The sequence below is a fragment of the Littorina saxatilis genome, linkage group LG10 (assembly GCF_037325665.1).
Source record: "Littorina saxatilis isolate snail1 linkage group LG10, US_GU_Lsax_2.0, whole genome shotgun sequence".
Taxonomy (NCBI): Eukaryota; Metazoa; Mollusca; class Gastropoda; order Littorinimorpha; family Littorinidae; genus Littorina; species Littorina saxatilis.
In genome coordinates, this window is record NC_090254.1 from 19,486,667 (window position 1) to 19,509,471 (window position 22,805).

At 40.1% G+C, this 22,805-nt stretch overlaps 1 protein-coding gene across 1 annotated transcript in view; it reads left to right on the forward strand.

The window, feature by feature from the left end:
* Positions 1 to 4,190: 4,190 nt before the first annotated feature.
* Positions 4,191 to 22,805, forward strand: part of LOC138977797 (potassium voltage-gated channel protein Shaw-like) — a 32,196-nt gene continuing 13,581 nt past the window's right edge. The window contains exons 1-4 of the mRNA XM_070350403.1: positions 4,191 to 4,299; positions 4,802 to 4,885; positions 10,956 to 11,276; positions 12,659 to 12,853. Of these exons, the coding sequence (XP_070206504.1) occupies positions 4,811 to 4,885; positions 10,956 to 11,276; positions 12,659 to 12,853 (591 nt within the window). The 5' untranslated portion in view covers positions 4,191 to 4,299; positions 4,802 to 4,810. The remainder of the gene's footprint in view (positions 4,300 to 4,801; positions 4,886 to 10,955; positions 11,277 to 12,658; positions 12,854 to 22,805) is intronic.

A 22,805-nucleotide genomic window follows, 5' to 3' on the forward strand; every position in this document is an offset into this window, starting at 1 on the left:
GCGCATGGCGACATATCGTCATTACATGGTCTTATGGTGCGTTTGACATCGATTATGGGCAAACTACACTTTGTAAACACGGGAGCGCGTACATATGCCTTTAAGTAAACATCTAAGTGTTGTTTTTTTGTCTATTTTCTTTTCCGCCTGCAAAACAAAGCCATTATTTTGTACATCAATTTTTAGACACCAGGTCTTTTGTTGTTGTTTTTGTTGTTGTTTTTATTTCATTGTTACATTCTTGGGTACAAGGTTATGGCCTAATAAACAGATTTGTTGAAGAACAGAATTCGATGTGTGTGTGTGTGTGTGTGTGTGTGTGTGTGTGAGTGTGTGTGTGTGTGTGTGTGTGTGTGTGTGTGTACGTGTGTGTGTGTGTTTATTGTTTCAGGCAAACTTTGGTATTGCTGTTGAAAACGATCTCTCTGCTTAATTATTCATTTATTTGACCGTTGTATAGACCACATAACAGTTGATAATTCTCCACTTGAATCTCCAGCTTTCCCTAGGCCTGTTGCATGCCCCATACCCCCCCCCCCCCCCCCCCCCCTCTCTCTCTCTCTCTCTCTTTCGCCATCTCTCTCTGTCTCTCTCTTTCTCTCTGTCTCTCTCTCTCTCTCACTCTCTCTCTCTCTCTCTCTCTCTCTCTCTCTCTCTCTCTCTCTCTCTCTCTCTCTCTCTCTCTCTCATGTACGATTATGTATGTACCTCATTGAATGTTTTAATGATATGACAAAAAGATTACTTATGCAACAGAAAACAATACTTGTTTGCCAACATTTTACCATTTTTACGTTGAAAATGTGAAGAAACCGGTTATAACAAATAAAAAACGTTTTTCCCTGAGATTCGTTATAAACGGTTTCGACTGTATATCCCACCACACTGACAAACAAGGTGAAAGGGAAATAATCGTACTTTCGAGAGCCTTCTCTCCCTTGAATACGAGATGCACCACTGATCTAAACAGGTTCACAGATGCGATCTTCATCCCTCTTATGTTTTCGCAGTTTGTGATTAAGGAAATGAAAGCAATTTGGTTTCTCTATAGGTGCGATTTTACGCTGTCGACCTGGCGTTGCGGTATCGAACGATGTCCCAAGATGGCGGATCCGGTGGAGTCAATGTTGTGATAGCAAATAAGAAGGGACGCGCTATCCATTATTAGATCAGTGCTTTGAACACGTCAAGGGTTGGATAATCTACTGACGTGACCCTAGTTTGGTTGAACCCCCCCGCCACGTTTTGGGGTCACAGCGGGGTCATGTTCGTAGTAACTTAACGTTTAGGTTTTCATTTTGGGAGCAAAAGCCGCTAAATTTCACACAAAAAGAAGGTGTTGGTAATCAGCAGACATGACCAGAATTTCATCCAATGTTTGTCACATCATGAAAATGTTGGCTGGAAAAGATTTTCACCACTAAATATTTCCGCTGAGCTATCAAAGATATAAGTCTTGACCTCACCAAGCTATGATGTCATTGTTTTATTTGGTCACAGCTAAAGGCCCTGTCACATTTGCCTTATGCAGGGTGTCACACTTGCCTTACGCTTATGCATTATAATTGGTCGAGCAAAAGATCGAGACATTTTTGCAATAAGAATATTAAGCTAGTCCTAAACACTGAACCCCTTCATCAAGTGAAGTGGGCTTACACAGTTAGTCTTTCTTTCTTTATTTGGTGTTTAACGTCGTTTTCAACCGTTCAAGGTCATATCGCGACGGGGAAAGGGGGGGGGGGGGGGGATGGGATAGAGCCACTTGTTAATTGTTTCTTGTTCACAAAAGCACTAATCAAAAAATTGGTCCAGGGGCTTGCAACGTAGTACAATATATGACCTTACTGGGAGAATGCAAGTTTCTAGTACAAAGGACTTAACATTTCCTACATACTGCTTGACTAAAATCTTTACAAACATTGACTATATTCTATACAAGAAACACTTAACAAGGGTAAAAGGAGAAACAGAATCCGTTAGTCGCCTCTTACGACATGCTGGGGAGCATCGGGTAAATTCTTCTCCCTAACCCGCGGGGGGTACACAGTTAGTAAACAACTGGGCAGATGCAAAGACAAAAACACGCATTGAATAAGTAAATAAGTAAATAAACAGATACATAAATAAGCAAATAAATCAATAAATTACATCTTACAAATGACCATCGCTTTCCCATCTTTCCTAAAAAAAAGTAAAGAAAAAGAAAAAAAAGACAAAGCTAAAGATCGTGTGGCTTCAAAGTTATTTAAAAAAAATATACAACTCGTTTTAAAACCTGTTTTTGAACCTATCCCACTTATTTAACAAGCCGATATCAGTTCCCCTAAAAAAGTACAAAAAAAACCCAACAACATCAAAACCAAAATAAAACTTTATTTACGAAATTTAAACATACAAAAATATAGACATTTCATTTGACTTCCTAATGACAAACGTGAACACAACACTAGTCTTGCTGAAAAAAAAGAAATGATTATATAGCAATATTCGATCACTGAGTTCATAGTAACCAAAAAAATGAGAAAAAAACAAAAACCAAACAAAGCAATGACTGAAAAAAACCAAAAGAATTCTACAAGAAGTATCCCAAGCGCGAATAAACAGGCAAACATCGACTTAACTCTAACTCTTCTGACCCCTTATCTAAACCGGCCTTATTTTTGTTTTATCTTCTTTGATACAATTATACATTGGCCTTGAAACACCCAACAGCTACCAAAACCGAGGCGCAAGCAAGCTGTTACATTACTTAAAAAAAACAAACAGCCAAGTGACGTTAGTTTCAACAAAGTTGATACAACTACAAACAACTACACTACGAAACAGTTAATTAAATTTTAACCTAGCAAAATTGAACTACAAGCACTCCACACTCCGTCGAGCGAAGTACACATTAGTTTCAACAAAAAGTAAACATTATAAAGTTTCAACAAAATTAAGCAAACTACATAAAAAAGCAAAAATTGTTTAATCAAATTCTAACCCAGCAGACAGACGGACACAAACACGCACACAGACATACACAGACGCACGCACACACGCACACACACACACACACACACACACACACACACACACACACACACACACACACACACACACACACACACACACACACACACACACACACACACTGTTGAAGTCACTTGATCAATGGTACTGCGCGAAACGCTAAAGGAATTCAAATAGGTAGACTAACTACCCATCCCTCTTTGAATACACGGGTTCCTCGCTTGGAGTGGTGTGGACACCCAAAACTTCTCGACGTTGGTGAGTGGTTCTTTCGAGTTTGTTGCTTGAAGTGAAAGCTTAATCATTTTTGTGTGTGTCTGAGCCTCATGCGTTCGGGATAAGGGTGCAGAAAGTGATGTAGGAAGCCATCTTGAACACTCGGCCAGTACAACTGGCCTTGACACGGAACGATTCAAGGGGGGCAATCTCAGTCATCTGAAAGAGGGAAATCCAAACGCAATCCGCCTTATTCGATTTTATGGGCTTGGACGATAGAGAAAAATAAGAAAAGCAAAAGCTGGAGTCCAGTCTGGACGAAACTGCTATCAAGAACGCAGAATTGATTTTTTCTGAGTTTTATTTTTAGCCGTAAGCGCCATTTCTCATTTCGAATTTCTCAGTAACTGCTGTTCACAATGCGGCCGCAGTAAAACCAACAAAGGGGCCTCACTCTGGAAGAGTTTCCTGCTCCGATAAACATGGCGCTTACGGCTAAAACAAACTCAGAAAAAACCAATTCTGCGTTCTTGATAGCAGTTTCGTCCAGACTGGACTCCAGCTTTTGCTTTTCTTATTTTTCTCTATCGTCCAAGTCCATAAAATCGAACAAGGCGGATTGCGTTTGGATTTCCCTCTTTCAGATGACTGAGATTGCCCCCCTTGAAAAGTTCCGCGTCAAGGCCAGTTGTACTGGCCGAGTGTTCAAGATGTGTAGGAAGCTTGAAACGGAGCGAGTCGGCAGTGCTGAGCTTCCGGCGTTATATTCTTTGTAGTGAATAGTGGTAGTAAGGGTAAGCATGACGGAGTAAATAATGATCGACCGGCGGTTGGATACAAGCTCCTGTGGTTGCGAGTTGGTGGTCAATGGCTCCCCTGTCGTCTCTGCCAGCCCTCAATAATGAACTGGTGGGTCATGGAAATCGAGACTGAAGAAATGACGTCACAGTTTTGTCGTTTCTTCGAGGTCAACTTCGTTAGCTGGTTCTTTGAAACTTGAACTACAATGCGTTACTTGAAGGACTCAAGTTTGGTTCTATAACACACCTTTTACAGGCGACGACTAGGAAGGTAAAGCTCATAACTTGTGTGGATACTTTCCTAAGTTCTTTTACTTTGAACATGGCATGGACACTCCCGTCCTATGTAGCTGTTTATGTATCTTCCCCCATTCATTGAAGTTTTAAAGTAAACGAAAGAGAAACAGACTGCAAAATATGTCGGAATAAATGCAAAAAATGAATTTCTGGCAGCCGAATGTTATTAATTATTTTAAATTCTCTTTGTGACGTGCTGTTCGTGTTTTTTTTTTTTTTTTACTGAACTGTTTTTCAACGAAGCAAAGCAGGGCAATGAAAAATAAGTGTTCGAAGGTCTTTTGTGTTTGTGTGGTGCGTTTGTGTGTGTGTGTTCCATTATGTGTGTGGACATATCTATAAACCCGAAAATACGGGTAGATTGTCTTTTGACAAATGAGCAAAGAGAATAGTTATATGCAGATTAATTCTGCTTACAAGGACATAATATGCACTGTTAGTGTTAGAACTTATTTTCTGCTTCAACAACTTGACAGAAAACAGTCATGAACCGAGGGCCTACACGAGATTCTTGCGTCTCGGCCATGCAGCCTTACCTCATCAGGGGTGACCGCAAGAATGTAAGTATTGTCGTCGTCTTCCGTTGTAGTTGTAGTTGTTGTTCCAGCTGCAGAAGTATTTGCTGCTGTCCTCGTCACTTGAAGGGTCGATTTTTACTTCAAATTATGTTGTGCGTTGATTATTGTAAAATTCTTTTCAAATGACGGGTTATCCATATGCATATCAAGGAAGGGCTCCTAATATGGACCGGTTCCTAATATGGACCACGTCCTGTTCTGACAAACTAACGGTGCCAGAGTGCTCAAAACAATTCCATTTGCTGTATTCACCCTATCGGGATCATTTGCACATGTGTCAAAACTGTTGCAGAAACACAAGTCACAGAACCGTTAGGCTTTTTCTCTTTTTACATTTAGTCAGGTTTTGAGTAAATGTTTTAACATAGAGGGGGAATCGAGATTAGGGTCGTGGTGTGTGTGTGTGTGTGTGTGTGTGTGTGTGTGTGTGTGTGTGTGTGTGTGTGTGTGTGTGTGTGTGTGCAGCGTTTCAGAGAAAACTACCGGACCGATATTCATGAAACTTTACATGAGAGTTCCTGAGTATAATATCCCCGGACGTTTTTTACATTTTTTTGGATAAATGTCTTTGATGACGCCATATCCGGCCTTTTGTGAAAGTTGAGGCAGCACTGTCACGCTCTCATTTTTCAACCAAATTGGTTGACATTTTTTGCGTTGTACGTACGTATTCCTCATCTTCTCCTGAATTCAAAAATATATAGATATGTCATGTTTACTCTAAAAATATGCTCAGAATGAAAGGAAATAGGTTCAGTATGAACAACTGACGCATGCTTCGCGGAGGCGAGCGTGACCCGTCTCGGTCTTCGGTATGGTTAGCCGAGACTATCTGAATGCAGTCTCGGCGATGCTTGGTTTGTGGTGTTGATGTCCTTATATCGCTTCACGCGACTTGTTTTAACTTTTGGCAGCATTCACGATCGGTTCAAAGATCAACAGTAAAATGTGACGGGGTAAGATCCCCCGCTTGGTCAAAAATGCGGGGGACCTTATCTGGTGTCTGCGGGGGACCTTACCCACTGAGAATCGAGTACCACAAAATAACGCTAGATTAGAGCAGCTTATCCACGATGCTGGTGCCCAAAAACGCGCATACAAGGCTGCAAGGTATCGAAGATTAAACTGTGAGTATTAAAATAGTGCTTTAAATGGTAGTTCTAGGTTAATTTGTACGAAATTGAGACCTCTCTGTATAATTTTCACGGACTTCGGCAGAAAATCGAACGCCACTGTTCACGAGTACACAACAAGACATAAATTACATATTATACATATATCCTATGCAATTCTGCTTTAAAATATCTATACTTAATAATGTGATTTGCCACAACGTACCTTCACAGGGCAATTCCTTTGCGAGATAACAATTTTGCTTCCGCGTGCGGGGGAACGAATTGGGTGTTGTTCCTGCGGTGGACAAAACTAGGCGTGCCACCATCCACGGCGTGAGTTTGGTGGATGTTGAGTATGTCAGGCTAGTGTTGGTAGTGGAAAGGAGGTTGGGGGTTGTGCAACTTTGAATATATGTTAAAGGCACAGTGCGCCTCCCGTAAACCATCACAGATACTGTCAGGCTTTTACACACAGTACAAACACCCTTCCATTCAGTTGAACGCTCACCAAACGGGAACATCCCAGGTGCTCTTCATAAAGAGCGAGCAATTTTCAAATAATTAATTTTGCGGATTGTGTCAGAGACAATCGGACCGTGGTGCGTTTTGGCGCTTGACCTAACTTTTAAAATCTAAATAATAAATTGACAGCTTGTTACACAAACATTCTTAAATCATAAAAGAATTCGTTTTTCATCAAGACAAGATCAGTACAATTCAAAGTTTTGAAAGTTTGAAAAAAGAAACGCCCGGAAGCAGGGTCACGCAAGGTCTTTGTTCTCGTAGCAGACGACGGTTTATGTCTATCGCCAGTTCCTCTCAACAGTCAAAAGCCATCGCGAGAGTTCTTGTGAACCACAGCCGTTTGTTTCGTGCATAGTCAGAGGTACACAATAACGTGCTATTGCAAGTTCAAGTTTTATTAGTCCATAACCTATGGGGGCATTTTGAACAATAAATACAATCAATACAATCATGATATATGCTAATATAGTAAATAAAAAAATAAAATAATAATGAAAAACTGTTACAAATTCTATTTATAAAGTCCAAAATATTCTTTAGCAATTTCTTTTTCATAGTAGCAAACAACTTTTTAAATTTAAGTGCATTAGGTTTTTTTCCAATAGTAACAACTCTGCTCTTTCTTCTTTGAAAAAATCACAGACAAATAAATAATGGAATTCATCACCTATGTCTTGTGATACACATTTGGTGCAAGTTCTTTCTGACCTCGGGATGTTAAGATAACGTTCTTTCTGTACAGGCAAATTGTTGTTTAATGTTCTAAACTTCATCATTGAAACACATTGCTGATATGGCAGGTGTGTGACATAGTCTTCACATGCAAAAATATCTTTAAACATTCGATAATTCCAAAACATATTTTTTATTCCAACTTATGTAAACCATTTATGGATATATACTGGTCATACAAGCTTCTTTTTACTTTCTTTTTAAACCATGCGCTTGAGTATTGAACATTTTCTTGAAAAGTCCAAAGGCCTGAGAGACCAATTTCATTTAAGGTTTTTTCAATAAAACATAAATAATTAGATTCAATCATTTTGTTGATATACAATTTATAAGTAAAGCAATACACAATACTTGAAAATTTATTTTTATGAATAGGACTAATCAGTTTATACCAATAGCAAAGCATTCTACATTTCATATTAACATCTTGTGGACATCTTCCAAGTTCACCAAATATCATAGCATTTGGAGTTGATTATTTTAGTTTGAAAACACTTTTATAAAAACGCAATTGAAGTTTAGTAGCAAGTTCACAGGAACCAAAAAAACCCATACTTCACATCCGTATAGTAAAATTGGAGCAATCATTTTATCGAACAGGTCAACTTTTATGTCCACAGGCAGTGACAATTGTCTACAAGTACGCAAAAGAACAAACATTGCCCTTTACGAATACGAATACGAATACGAATACTTTATTATCTCATACAGAGAAATTTCAGTGTGGTGCACATTAAAAGACAAAACAAATAATAAGACAACAGATAAAAATACCATACGAAGCATACTACACTCGCGCACGCATATGTACACTAACAGGAATAGTAACATGATTCCAAATAGGTAAATTGCCGTCAGCTTTAGCTAAAAGTTTACCGCTAAAAACTATCATTATCACAGGACTAGATATGTCATTGAACAATATTTATCACAGGACTAGTCATTCGAGGGTTATCACACTCAGCATAAGGGTGCACATCAAAGAATATAAAAAATATTCATCACAGAAATCAGTGCATATGTTCACCGGCACACATACTAGTTTTAATTAACTTAGGTATTTAAAAAGCCAATTGACTTTGGAATAAAACTGTTCTTAGTTCTGAGCGTGCGGAATCTGGGAGTGCGGAGGCGACGTCCTGAGGGCAGGACCTCAAAGTGGTGAGCGAGCACATGACTACTATCCTGGATGATGCAGCGGGCCTTTCGAGGCACGATCATATAGATTCTTCTGTGCGACTGAAAATGTATTATTATAATTAATCTTAAGGCCCAAGTACATTACATCAAACACTACTTCGATTAAATTGCCATTATACGTAAACAATGGTTTATTTCTTTTTTTACCTCTGTAAAAGACTATATCTTTCGTTTTGTTTACATTAATATTTAGACGCCATTTTAAACAGTATTCGTGCATTTTGTTTAAACATTCTTGCAGGTTTTTTTCAGACTCTGACTCTGAGCAGATCACAGTATCATCCGAATACAGAAATAAAAACATTTGAAACAAAGCATTTACATCAGTATCATCCATTCCAACAACAATAGCCTCTCTTGACATAGATTGTAAACCGTTACTGTTTTCCAACCGAAAAGGCTTTAGATCATTTAAAAATAGAGCAAAAAACAGCGGTGACAAGTTTTCCCCTTGTCTAACTCCACACAAACTGGGAAAATATCCAGAACACTCACTATTAACTTTAACGCAAGACTTGGCATTTTCGTACAAATTTCTTACAGTTTTTAAAAACTTCCCATTAACATCAGAACTAACTAATTTCTCCCATAAAAATGCACGGCGAACTTGATCAAACGCTTTTTCATAGTCTACAAATGCACAAAACAGTCGCTTCTTTTTGTTGAGAAAATTTTATACAATGCAAAGTAAAAACATGGTTTATAGATCTAGTGTTGAAAAACCTGTGCGGAAACCTGTTTGTTTTTGACCTAATTTATTATGCCTCTCCAAATAGTTTGATAACCTAGCATTTAAAATTGCACTGAAAAGTTTTCCGAAGCAACTGAGTATAGTAATTCCTCTATAATTTGCGGGGTCAGCTTGGGAGCCTTTATTTTTGTACAATGGAATAATTTCACCTACAGCCCATTGTGTTGGAACCTTTCCTGACTGCAAAACAACCTTAAACAACAATACATAAAATATCAATCATTCGATCATACAAAATTCCCACTGTACATGAGGCAGCCAGGTTGATTAATGTTGTGTATGTGTGCAAATGGAGGATTGTTCTCATCCAATGTAAAAGTCTGACAGATCTGAGATGGTGGCGGTGCAGATAAGCTCACAGCGAGTCGCATTCAAATTACTAACTGACGACTGCATTGTGAAAAAGGGAAACTGGATCACACGGGTTCACGATGGCTCAGGGGTAAGATAATTAAACCATGCAAAAATAAATTCTTTGAAAATTGCGCGCTCTTTACAGAGGGCCCCTAGGATGTTCTCAAGCGGTGAGTGTTTAAATGAAAGGGTGTTTGTACTGTGTGTAAAAGCCTGACAGTATCTGTGATGGTTTACGGGAGGCTTACTGTGCCTTTAAATATTCTTAGGGTTGATTTGCTAAATACCGGCACGGTTGGCCTAGTGGTAAGGCGTCCGCCCCGTGATCGGGAGGTCGTGGGTTCGAACCCCGGCCGGGTCACACCTAAGACTTTAAAATTGGCAATTTAGTGGCTGCTCCGCCTGGCGTCTGGCATTATGGGGTTAATGCTAGGACTGGTTGGTCCGGTGTCAGAATAATTTGACTGGGTGAGACACGAAGCCTGTGCTGCGACTTCTGTCTTGTGTGTGGCGCACGTTATATTTCAAAGCAGCACCGCCCTGATATGGCCCTTCGTGGTCGGCTGGGCGTTAAGCAAACAAACAAACAAACAAAAAATTTGCTAAATGAATTGATACAGGTCATATAAGGATCAAGTTTGTGTCGTTCAGTCTTACGTGAAAGTTCTCTTAAAAATTAGTTTATGAAGCTCCAACAGTTTTTTTTTTTTTTTTTTTTTTTTTTTTTGGGGGGGGGGGGGGAGGGGGGGGGGTAAACTTACAGAGATTATGAACAGAATACGTGTATTTTAGAAAACAGGGTCTATGGGGTAAGGTGGTTCAGGGAGGGGCGGGGGTAACGAAGGCGAGTCGTGTGTAAGCATTTGCTTTTCTTGTTGATCAGCTTCTTTAGTTTCCTAGTGTGCTTCGAATAATGTTATTTTGAAGTAAAGGGGCTTTTTACAGTGATTCGTCAAGGCCTCTTCACTGGTCCATATTGAGCGCCCAGGCCCCTAATATGGACCATTTTGTGATTTTTTCTGTATTTAATTTTTGCTGAATGTTTATGAAAGCTAATTCACTCGAATTAGGCCTAATAGTTAACCTACGAGAGAAGGGCTACCAAACACAAAATGAAACTTCTTGGCAAAACACTAAAAGGGGTTCATATTAGAAGCCCTTCCACTATCATTTTTTTCGCTCCTTACAACAATGTCCACACACACACACACACACACACGCACGTACGTACGCACGCACGCACGCACACACGCATGCACGCACACACATACACACACTCACACACACACACACACACACACACACACACACACACACACACACACACACGCAAAGAAACAAAGATTTATCCGAATAAACACTCCGCGCATTTCAGATCCCTCCGAGCTCCCAGCCCAATTTCAGAAACTTCGTCCGTATCAACGTCAACGGCAGAGTGTTCGACCTCTCTCGCTCCACCTGCATCCGCATCCCAGTTCTTCAAGGCATGCTGACCCGCGGCAGCAAGACCTCGTTAGAGGAAAGAAAAAAGGGCGATACTGATAGTCCCTCAGACGAGGTGTACTTTGAGCGCAACCCCAGTGTCTTCGCGGCGGTGGTGGACTACGTGCAGAACAACGAGCTTCACGTGCCAACCAAAGTTTGCCCCAAGCTCTTCGCGCGGGACTTGAACTTTTGGGGCTTTGACATTGATGAGGTCAGAGGGAAAGAAACAGAGAGATTGGAGAGAGAAAAAAAAAGGGGGGGGGGGGATAAGAGGGAGAGAGAGAGAGAGATATGGAGGAAGTGAGAGGTGGAGAGAGAGATAGGTGGGTGGGTAGAGGAGGGAAGGCGAGGGGAGGGGGAGGGGGGTGGGGGGTGTTGGGCTTGGATTAGGAAGATGTCAAAGAGTGAAAAGAAAGAAGGGGGGAGGAATACAAGGAGAAACAAACAGAGAGAGAGAGAGAGAGAGAGAGAGAGAGAGAGAGAGAGAGAGAGAGAGAGAGAGCTAGATGGGTTGGAGGCAAAGGGAGGGAGGGGGAGGGGGGGAGAGAGAAAATGCTGGGATTTCATAAGATGTCAAGGGAAAGAAAGAGTGACGGTGAAAAGGGATGAGTGGAAAGAGAGAGAGAGAGAGGTATGGTGGGCTAGAGAAAGTGCTTGAACAGGGAAGATGTCAAGGGAAAGAAAGTGACGGTGAAAAGGGATGAGTGGAAAGAGAGAGAGAGAGAGAAGTATGGTGGGCTAGAGAAAGTGCTTGAACAGGGAAGATGTCAAGGGAAAGAAAGAGTGACGGTGAAAAGGGATGAGTGGAAAGAGAGAGAGAGAGAGAGGTATGGTGGGCTAGAGAAAGTGCTTGAACAGGGAAGATGTCAAGGGAAAGAAAGTGACGGTGAAAAGGGATGAGTGGAAAGAGAGAGAGAGAGAGAGAGGTATGGTGGGCTAGAGAAAGTGCTTGAACAGGGAAGATGTCAAGGGAAAGAAAGAGTGACGGTGAAAAGGGATGAGTGGAAAGAGAGAGAGAGAGAGGGGTATGGTGGGCTAGAGAAAGTGCTTGAACAGGGAAGATGTCAAGGGAAAGAAAGAGTGAGAAGAGAGAAAGGGGGAGGAAAAAAAGAGAGAGAGAGGGGGGGAGGAGAAAATGATACTTGAACAGGGAAGATGTCAAGGGAAAGAAACAGTGAGAAGAGAGAAAGGGGGAGGAGGGAAAGGAGAGAGAGGGGGAAGGGGGGGTGGATGGGTGGGAGAGAGAGAGAGAGAGAGAGAGAGAGAGAGAGAGAGAGAGAGAGAGAGAGAGAGAGAGAGAGAGAGAGAGAGAGAGAGAGAGAGAGAGAGAGAGAGAGAGATTGCTAATGCGCGCGCTAGCTTGTGTGTGTCTGTCTGAGTATGTAGGTGTCTGTGTGTACGTCTTTGTGTCTGTGTCTGTCTGTATCTGTGCCTGCGTGTGCTTTGTTGCGCAAAGTCGTCTGTGTATATATACGTATGTCGTCCTTTGTGTCTGGCTGCGTCTGTCTGTATCTTTCTGTGCTAGCGTGTGCTTTGTTGTCAGCATTAAGGCACAGTTTTCCAGCACCAAAGAGGATAAAATGTGCGTCTTAGGTTGAACCTTGCTGCTTCTCGGGGGTGGTTCACTTCTTGTGGGAGCAAGAGAAACTGGGCAAGTTCCACGACTTTTTGCGCTCGACGGGGAGTCCGCAAAAGCAGCCAAACGGCAGACGGATGAGCAAGTTCGAGTCGATTCGGTCTATGGTGTGGATGGTCTTAGATGAACCGTTCACCAGCATTCCTGCCAGGGTAGGACATCTTTGGTGACCGCTCAACCTCACAGCGAAAGTTCCAGGGCTTGAAAAACACAAACACACGCACGCATGGAAACAAAACAAGTCGCGTAAGGCAAAATTACTACATTTAGTCAAGCTGTGGAACTCACAGAATGAAACTGAACGTAGTCCGCCGCTAGTGCAAAAGGCAGTGAAAGTGACGAGCCTGTTTGGAGCGGTAGCGGTTGCGCTGTGCTTCATAGCACGCTTTACCGACTGTACCTCTCTTCGTTTTAAGTTTCTGAGCGTGTTTTTAATCCAAACATATCATATCTATATGTTTTTGGAATCAGGAACCGACAAGGAATAAGATGAAAGTGTTTTTAAATCGATTTCGGAAATTTAATTTTGATCATAATTTTTATATTTTTAATTTTCAGAGCTTATTTTTAATCCAAATATAACATATTTATATGTTTTTGGAATCAGAACATGATAAAGAATAAGATGAACGTAAATTTGGATCGTTTTATAAAAAAAAAATTTTAACAATTTTCTGAGTTTTAATGACGAAAGTCATTAATTAATTTTTAAGCCACCAAGCTGAAATGCAATACCGAAGTCCGGCCTTCGTCGCAGACTGCTTGGCCAAAATTTCAATCAATTTGATTGAAAAATGAGGGTGTGACAGTGCCGCCTCAACTTTTACAAAAAGCCGGATATGACGTCATCAAAGGTATTTATCGAAAAAAAGAAAACAAGGTCCGGGGATATCATTCCCAGGAACTCTCATGTAAAATTTTATAAAGATTGGTCTAGTAGTTTAGTCTGAATCGCTCTACACACACACGCACAGACACACACAGACACACACAAACACACACACACACACACACACCACACCCTCGTCTCGATTCCCCCTCTACGTTAAAACATGTAGTCAAAACTTGACTAAATGTAAAAATGAATGAAAAATATGGCTAGTGCCGTCCCATGGTAGCCTACTTTGTCGAGACGAGAGGGAATTCACGTCTTTTAGCACCAAGCAAAATTAACAGGCCAAAGGTGAAGGTCATGCGTTTTCGAGGGGGGGGGGGGGGAACTTCCGGTCAGAAAACACGGGGAGGAGACATGTGGAAACGTCAATACAATATGGATTCCAACGTAAAGCTATGTTTCCTTTTAGCGACGCGGCGGCGGCACGACGGCGACAAACAGGCGATGCCGCTAGCGAATTTCGCCTTGAGTATTTCCATTAAAAGTGGCGCAGCAGGCGGACTTTTGTTCTTTCTGGCTTGACTTCTTCTAATAAATCGGTCAAAAACTCACACAACCATGCCGTAATTAAGAGAAACTATATTTGAAGCTACTTATGTTGGTAAGAAAATTGAAAAGACGAGAAATGTAAAAAAAACACTTTTATTTTAACAAAATGCTCAAAAAGGGAAACGAACCCGCCGGTTCTTTGACAATGACAACCTTTGAAGAAATTCTTGCTGGACTATGTACAGCTCAGGGAATACATGTATCTGACGAAAACACAGTCAAAATAGACTATACACCTGGTTGTTAGGGGTCCTCGAATATTTTGGAAAGACTTAAGACCACGCCTACTTTGGACGCCCGGCACGCAAATGGAAACACGCGCTCTTTGTTACAACTATTGCGATCGGTTTTGCCGCTGCCGCCACCTCGCCGCAACCATCGTGCCGCCGTTGCGTCGCTATATGGAAACATAGCTTAAGGCTGTTCAGCACACCGTAACCCAGCTACACTCAGTCACTTATTCAAAGAAATACATCCTCAGTGAAAGGTCCTCACACACAAATCTCACATGCTAAGCCGCAATGGAAAATATCTGTCACCCTTTCTACCAATAATTATTTTTCTTGACTCAGAGAGAGAGAGGGGGAGACAGTGACAGATTCACAACAACTTTGAGCTGAGAACGTAATGATACATTTGACGCGACTATGACGACACTTTTTGACTCGCCTGAGTAGTGGGTGAGTCTAAATATTCATCAGTCTCTGGTCGTGGACAAAATACGTAACGTTGAGGTTATCTCGGATGTTTTTCAAGCTAGACCTCTGAAACTTAGCACACTTTTAGGGTTTGTTAATCGCACGAAGTGACCCCAGTTTGGATGGCACTCGTCATATTTTGGGGTCACAGCGGGGTCATGTTCGTTTCATAAAAACTTAACGTTGAGGTTATCTCGGGTGCTTTTGAAGCTAGAGCTTTGAAACTTTGCACACTTTGACCTAAGTTTGGTTGAGCCCCGTCACATTTTGGGGTCACAGTGGGGTAATGTTCGTAAAAACTTTCCTTGTTATATTTAGTCAAGTTTTGACTAAATATTTTAACATCGAGGGGGAATCGAAACGAGGGTCGTGGTGTATGTGCGTGTGTGTGTGCGCGTGTGCGTGTGTGCGTGTGTGTGTGTGTGTAGAGCGATTCAGACTAAACTACTGGACCGATCTTTATGAAATTTGACATGAGAGTTCCTGGGTATGAAATCCCCGAACGTTTTTTTCATTTTTTTGATAAATGTCTTTGATGACGTCATATCCGGCTTTTCGTGAAAGTTGAGGCGGCACTGTCACGCCCTCATTTTTCAACCAAATTGGTTGAAATTTTAGTCAAGTAATCTTCGACAAAGCCCGGACTTCGGTATTGCATTTCAGCTTGGTGGCTTAAAAATTAATTAATGACTTTGGTCATTAAAAATCTGAAAATTGTAAAAAAAAATAAAAATTTATAAAACGATCCAAATTTACGTTTATCTTATTCTCCATCATTTGCTGATTCCAAAAACATATAAATATGTTATATTCGGATTAAAAACAAGCTCTGAAAATTAAATATATAAAAATTATTATCAAAATTAAATTGTCTAAATCAATTTAAAAACACTTTCATCTTATTTCTTGTCGGTTCCTGATTCAAAAAACATATAGATATGATATGTTTGGATTGAAAACACGCTCAGAAAGTTAAAACAAAGAGAGGTACAGAAAAGCGTGCTATCCTTCTTAGCGCAACTACTACCCCGCTCTTCTTGTCAATTTCACTGCCTTTGCCATGAGCGGTGGACTGACGATGCTACGAGTATACGGTCTTGCTGAAAAATGGCAGCTACTTGACTAAATATTGTATTTTCGCCTTACGCGACTTGTTTTTACATTTAGTCGTGGTGTTTGTGCGTGTGTGTGTGTGTGTGTCTGTCTGTCTCTGTGTGTGTGTAGAGCGATTCAGACTAAACTACTGGACCGATCTTTATGAAATTTGACATGAGAGTTCCTGGGTATGAAATCCCCGAACGTTTTTTTCATTTTTTTGATAAATGTCTTTGATGACGTCATATCCGGCTTTTCGTGAAAGTTGAGGCGGCACTGTCACGCCCTCATTTTTCAACCAAATTGGTTGAAATTTTGGTCAAGTAATCTTCGACAAAGCCCGGACTTCGGTATTGCATTTCAGCTTGGTGGCTTAAAAATTAATCAATGACTTTGGTCATTAAAAATCTGAAAATTGTAAAAAAAAATAAAAATTTATAAAACGATCCAAATTTACGTTCATCTTATTCTCCATCATTTGCTGATTCCAAAAACATATAAATATGTTATATTTGGATTAAAAACAAGCTCTGAAAATTAAATATATAAAAATTATTATCAAAATTAAATTGTCGAAATCAATTTAAAAACACTTTCATCTTATTCCTTGTCGGTTCCTGATTCCAAAAACATATAGATATGATATGTTTGGATTAAAATCACGCTCAGAAAGTTAAAACAAAGACAGGTACAGAAAAGCGTGCTATCCTTCTTTGCGCAACTACTACCCCGCTCTTCTTGTCAATTTCACTGCCTTTGCCATGAGCGGTGCACTGACGATGCTACGAGTATACGGTCTTGCTGAAAAATGGCATTGCGTTCAGTTTCATTCTGTGAGTTCGACAGCTACTTGACTAAATGTTGTATTTTCGCCTTACGCGACTTGTTTATATTTAGTCAAGTTTTGACTAAATATTTTAACGAAGAGGGGGAAATCGAGACGAGGGTCGTGGTGTATGTGCGTGTGTGTGTCTCTGTGTGTGTGTAGAGCGATTCAGACTAAACTACTGGACCGATCTTTATGAAATTTGACATGAGAGTTCCTGGGTATGAAATCCCCGAACGTTTTTTTCATTTTTTTGATAAATGTCTTTGATGACGTCATATCCGGCTTTTCGTGAAAGTTGAGGCGGCACTGTCACGCCCTCATTTTTCAACCAAATTGGTTGAAATTTTGGTCAAATAATCTTCGACGAAGCCCGGACTTCGGTATTGCATTTCAGCTTGGTGGCTTAAAAATTAATTAATGACTTTGGTCATTAAAAATCTGAAAATTGTAAAAAAAAATAAACATTTATAAAACGATCCAAATTTACGTTAATCTTATTCCCCATCATTTTTTGATTCCAAAAACATATAAATATGTTATATTTGGATTAAAAACAAGCTCTGAAAATTAAATATATAAAAATTATTATCAAAATTAAATTGTCGAAATCAATTTAAAAACACTTTCATCTTATTCCTTGTCGGTTCCTGATTCCAAAAACATATAGATATGATATGTTTGGATTAAAAACACGCTCAGAAAGTTAAAACAAAGAGAGGTACAGAAAAGCGTGCTATCCTTCTTAGCGCAACTACTACCCAGCTCTTCTTGTCAATTTCACTGCCTTTGCCATTAGCGGTGGACTGACGATGCTACGAGTATACAGTCTTGCTGAAAAATGGCATTGCGTTCAGTTTCATTCTGTGTGTTCGACAGCTACTTGACTAAATGTTGTGTTTTCGCCTTACGCGACTTGTTTTTATATTTAGTCAAGTTTTGACTAAATATTTTAACATCGAGGGGGAATCGAAACGAGGGTCGTGGTGTATGTGCGTGTGTGTGTGCGTGTGTGCGTGTGTGTGTGTGTGTGTGTCTGTGTGTAGAGCGATTCAGACTAAACTACTGGACCGATCTTTATGAAATTTGACATGAGAGTTCCTGGGTATGAAATCCCCATACGTTTTTTTCATTTTTTTTATATATGTCTTTGATGACGTCATATCCGGCTTTTCGTGAAAGTTGAGGCGGTCCTGTCACGCCCTCATTTTTCAACCAAATTGGTTGAAATTTTAGTCAAGTAATCTTCGACGAAGCCCGGACTTCGGTATTGCATTTCAGCTTGGTGGCTTAAAAATTAATTAATGACTTTGGTCATTAAAAATCTGAAAATTGTAAAAAAAAAATAAAAATTTATAAATCGATCCAAATTTACGTTTATCTTTTTCTCCATCATTTGTTGATTCCAAAAACATATAAATATGTTATATTCGGATTAAAAACAAGCTCTGAAAATTAAATATATAAAAATTATTATCAAAATTAAATTGTCCAAATCAATTTAAAAACACTTTCATCTTATTCCTTGTCGGTTCCTGATTCCAAAAACATATAGATATGATATGTTTGGATTAAAAACACGCTCAGAAAGTTAAAACAAAGAGAGGTACAGAAAAGCGTGCTATTCTTCTTTGCGCAACAACTACCCGGCTCCAGACTTCTTGTCAATTTCACTGCCTTTGCCATGAGCGGTGGACTGACGATGCTACGAGTATACGGTCTTGCTGAAAAATGGCATTGCGTTCAGTTTCATTCTGTGTGTTCGACAGCTACTTGACTAAATGTTGTGTTTTCGCCTTACGCGACTTGTTTTTATATTTAGTCAAGTTTTGACTAAATATTTTAACATCGAGGGGGAATCGAAACGAGGGTCGTGGTGTATGTGCGTGTGTGTGTCTGTGTGTGTGTGTGTGTGTGTGTGTGTAGAGCGATTCAGACTAAACTACTGGACCGATCTTTATGAAATTTGACATGAGAGTTCCTGGGTATGAAATCCCCGAACGTTTTTTTCATTTTTTTGATAAATGTCTTTGATGACGTCATATCCGGCTTTTCGTGAAAGTTGAGGCGGCACTGTCACGCCCTCATTTTTCAACCAAATTGGTTGAAATTTTGGTCAAGTAATCTTCGACAAAGCCCGGACTTCGGTATTGCATTTCAGCTTGGTGGCTTAAAAATTAATTAATGACTTTGGTCATTAAAAATCTGAAAATTGTAAAAAAAAATAAACATTTATAAAACGATCCAAATTTACGTTTATCTTATTTTCCATCATTTGCTGATTCCAAAAACATATAAATATGTTATATTCGGATTAAAAACAAGCTCTGAAAATTAAATATATAAAAATTATTATCAAAATTAAATTGTCCAAATCAATTTGAAAACACTTTCATCTTATTCCTTGTCGGTTCCTGATTCCAAAAACATATAGATATGATATGTTTGGATTAAAAACACGCTCAGAAAGTTAAAACAAAGACAGGTACAGCAAAGCGTGCTATCCTTCTTAGCGCAACAACTACCCGGCTCTTCTTGTCAATTTCACTGCCTTTGCCATGAGCGGTCGACTGACGATGCTACGAGTATACGGTCTTGCTGAAAAATGGCATTGCGTTCAGTTTCATTCTGTGAGTTCGACAGCTACTTGACTAAATATTGTATTTTCGCCTTACGCGACGTGTTTCTCAGTTATTATGGGAAAAAAGCCTCCAAAATTTCACACAATTGTATGTGTGGATAATCTGCAGACATGATCAACAATTGGCATGTTTTCCTCACATTTTAGAGTCACAACATGAACATATCCACTGAGCTATCAAGAATATATGTCTTGAACTCATCAAGCTATGATGTCATCGTTTAATTTGGTCACAGCTTAGTGTCCAGTGATTTTAGTCTTGGCTAGACTATTGGCGTAATTATAGTGTCAGAAATGAGATCACACGCCGTGGATCGTGTAACTCTGCATTTGCGCCACCGCAACTTTTTATCGCTTCACGCCGACGAAGAGGCAAGCTGCGAGGTAGGTCTCTCGAATGATAAATTAAATTGTTAGAATGCTAGGCACTCAGCATGTTCTCAAGTGTTGCATTTCACTAACTTATATCCTTAGCTATATTTCTGTATATATTTTTTGATGCTTTGATGGCCCTGGTGATCGTGACGATCTGTTTTTCTTCTCGTTTCCCCATGTTTTGGGCATATTTTCAGTTTCTGCGTCAAATGCAACAAAACAGAGATTACTGGTTATTCTTGGACATGTTCACTGATAACTTTAATGTTTTATGAATCTCCACGTGTAGTTTCTCTGTATATAGTTCCATATATACTTTGCAAGAAGCAGATAAAAACAGAGTGTCAACAACTCTCTGTAATTCGCCACCGCATCAATTCAATGTTAGATGTAACTCGCCACCGCATTTGTTGTTATACGCCACCGCACTACGCAAATTGTTATTTTCAAACGCATCAACATCGTGGAGGCATTTAAACCTTTATTTTTGTCACAAAACTGACAGCAATTGATAGGAGCATTTTAACTTTAGTGCTGCAAGTTTTAAACTCAGGGGCGTGGCGTGATGTTGCCTATGCAAAGGATTTAAAGGCACCATGAGTTGACAAATCAAACTGTAGTATTTCTTCTTCTTCTTCTTCTTCTTCTTCTTCTTCTTCTTCTTCTTCTTCTTCTTCTTCTGTATGAAAAGTATGCTTATCTGTACTTGAGTGTATAACCCACATGTACTGGAATGTGCTTATATATATGACCCCCCCCAAAAAATCCCTGGGACTGAGATTCAAGAGGTTTAGGGTATGATGACATCAATAGGAAATATAACAGTGCTTACCCGTAAGAGTGAAAAAATACTATATTTACAAGTGGGAAATGCATCGATGACTGCTAGTCATGATCTGAACAGATTACGCAGCAAAATAAAGACACATCAGAACATGAAGACCAACGTTTTCACCAATGAGATTTCACTTTTAGGAAGGCACGCTGATGAAAAGTTTGTCCTCATGTTCTCTTATGCATTCATTTACATTCGGAAGATTGACTACACATACAAGAATGTACAAAAACGTTCCGCATGGTTTGAACATTACTTAGTGTAAGGCGACGAATGGCAGGATGGATAGCGTACTGCCCCTATGATCCGCTTGATTTCCTTGGCCGCGGGTTCAATCCCTTGCCGGGACAGTTCATAAAGTGAATTTAGGTTTACGCTATGCATTAAAAGCTTGTCGTCAGTGGTTTTCTTCCGGGTCCTACCAGTTTGTTTTCCTCCACCATTTCAAAACTGTAAATTAATTCCGCCCATCTGCAAAAATTTAAAAATTTTTTTTTCCAAATTCTGATTTCCTAATAGCAGCTTTAATCCTTCGTACCACATGGTGAGTGTGTGTTGTACGATTGTCACCATGTGAGCGTACGTGTCAAATCAATATGTTCAATTGGAAGTGACAGAATCACTGAACTCTTCAACATATTATGCAATTCATTAGACAGTTGCGGTGGCGAATAACATCCAAGACGTGAAATTGCGGTGGCGAATTACACCAAGCATCGGTGGCGTATAACATGAAGTCTAATTGTTTGTGTTTTCTTTTGCCGCGTGCGTCACCCAAAGACAAAATTGTGCAACAGCATTCATCAAGAATACAAAGGACATGTTTAGCTCACAGGATATCATCACGGGAATGCATCAACTAGTGCTGTTTCGTTGAAGTTACGAGGGAAGGGACAAATTGTGCAATTTCAGCTACAATTCCAGCAGAAATCGGACTTCAGAACTGCTGAAACCTGACATTTCGACTAAAAAAGCACGTACCTTAGACCTTGAGTATATACTTCTTTAAAATGTACTAATGAAGAATCTAGATGATGCCTGAAAGTCCTACAAATTTTCATTTTTTGTGAGAGACCTATCTTGCAGCGTGCTACTTCGTCCGCGTAATGCACTGAAAAAGTTGCGGTGGCGCAAATGCAGAGTTACACGATCCACGGCGTGGATCACGCAAGTGTCTGAGTACACAGATTTTGTCCTTGCCAGCCAAAACTTAATTTGGTCAAGAAAATTATGGTGCTTGTAAAATAAAAGTCACTCTTTTTTCAAATTTTAGGTCTTTTGAGTAAGAGCCCCTGTCGCACAGCGCTACGCCCTTACAACGACCATGCCGATCACGCCGATCTGAAAAAGATATTAAATCGGGGCATATTGCCGTCAAAATCCAGAACGTGGCCAATTGTGGGCCAAACGTGGGAGGATCTACATGAGCGTGGTTTGGTCGGGGTGGGACCTGCTAGATCGGGAAGCTACACTCTCTCCCTACGCTTATTTTGAACTCACTGTGTGTCAACTGATTCCGTTCATACACGGGATGTTCCCGTTCGTCCGCAGGATGTTTCCGTTCATACAGCCTCATTTTCTGCACTTGCTTGGGGGAAAAAACGTGGCGATAAGTCGTGTGGGCAGCGCGCTTTTGTGATATTGCAACTGATTCACACACACACACACACACACACACACACACACACACACATACACCATACACGACCCTCATTTCGATTCCCCATCTATGTTAAAACATTTAGTCAAAACGTGACTAAATGTAAAAAGGACTGATAGAGCCTGAATAATGTTTTTCTTGATTTGTCTAAATTCTGTTCATGATTATCACAGGTGAAGCAAATGGCACGATATGAGTAAATACAAATGTACATGTCACTTATTTCAGTCTTAGTTGTAGTGCTGCAAAGCAAGCAAAACTGCATAAATCAATCTTCGTTCTTATCAAAACACCCAGAAAGATCCGTCACCGAACACATTACTGAAAAGCGTTGGGACGGAAACAATTTGATGAAAGTGGTACGAACGGACACATGTTTACGTCAAAATCAGTACGAACGGACACATAACTGCTTTTTGCAAATTCAATTCATCTTTTGGCTCACATAGGTCCAATATCACACGTCGCATTCGTACTTTGTGCTATCTGACGACCATTGAAACACACAGAACTTGTGGTGGGGGCCTGTT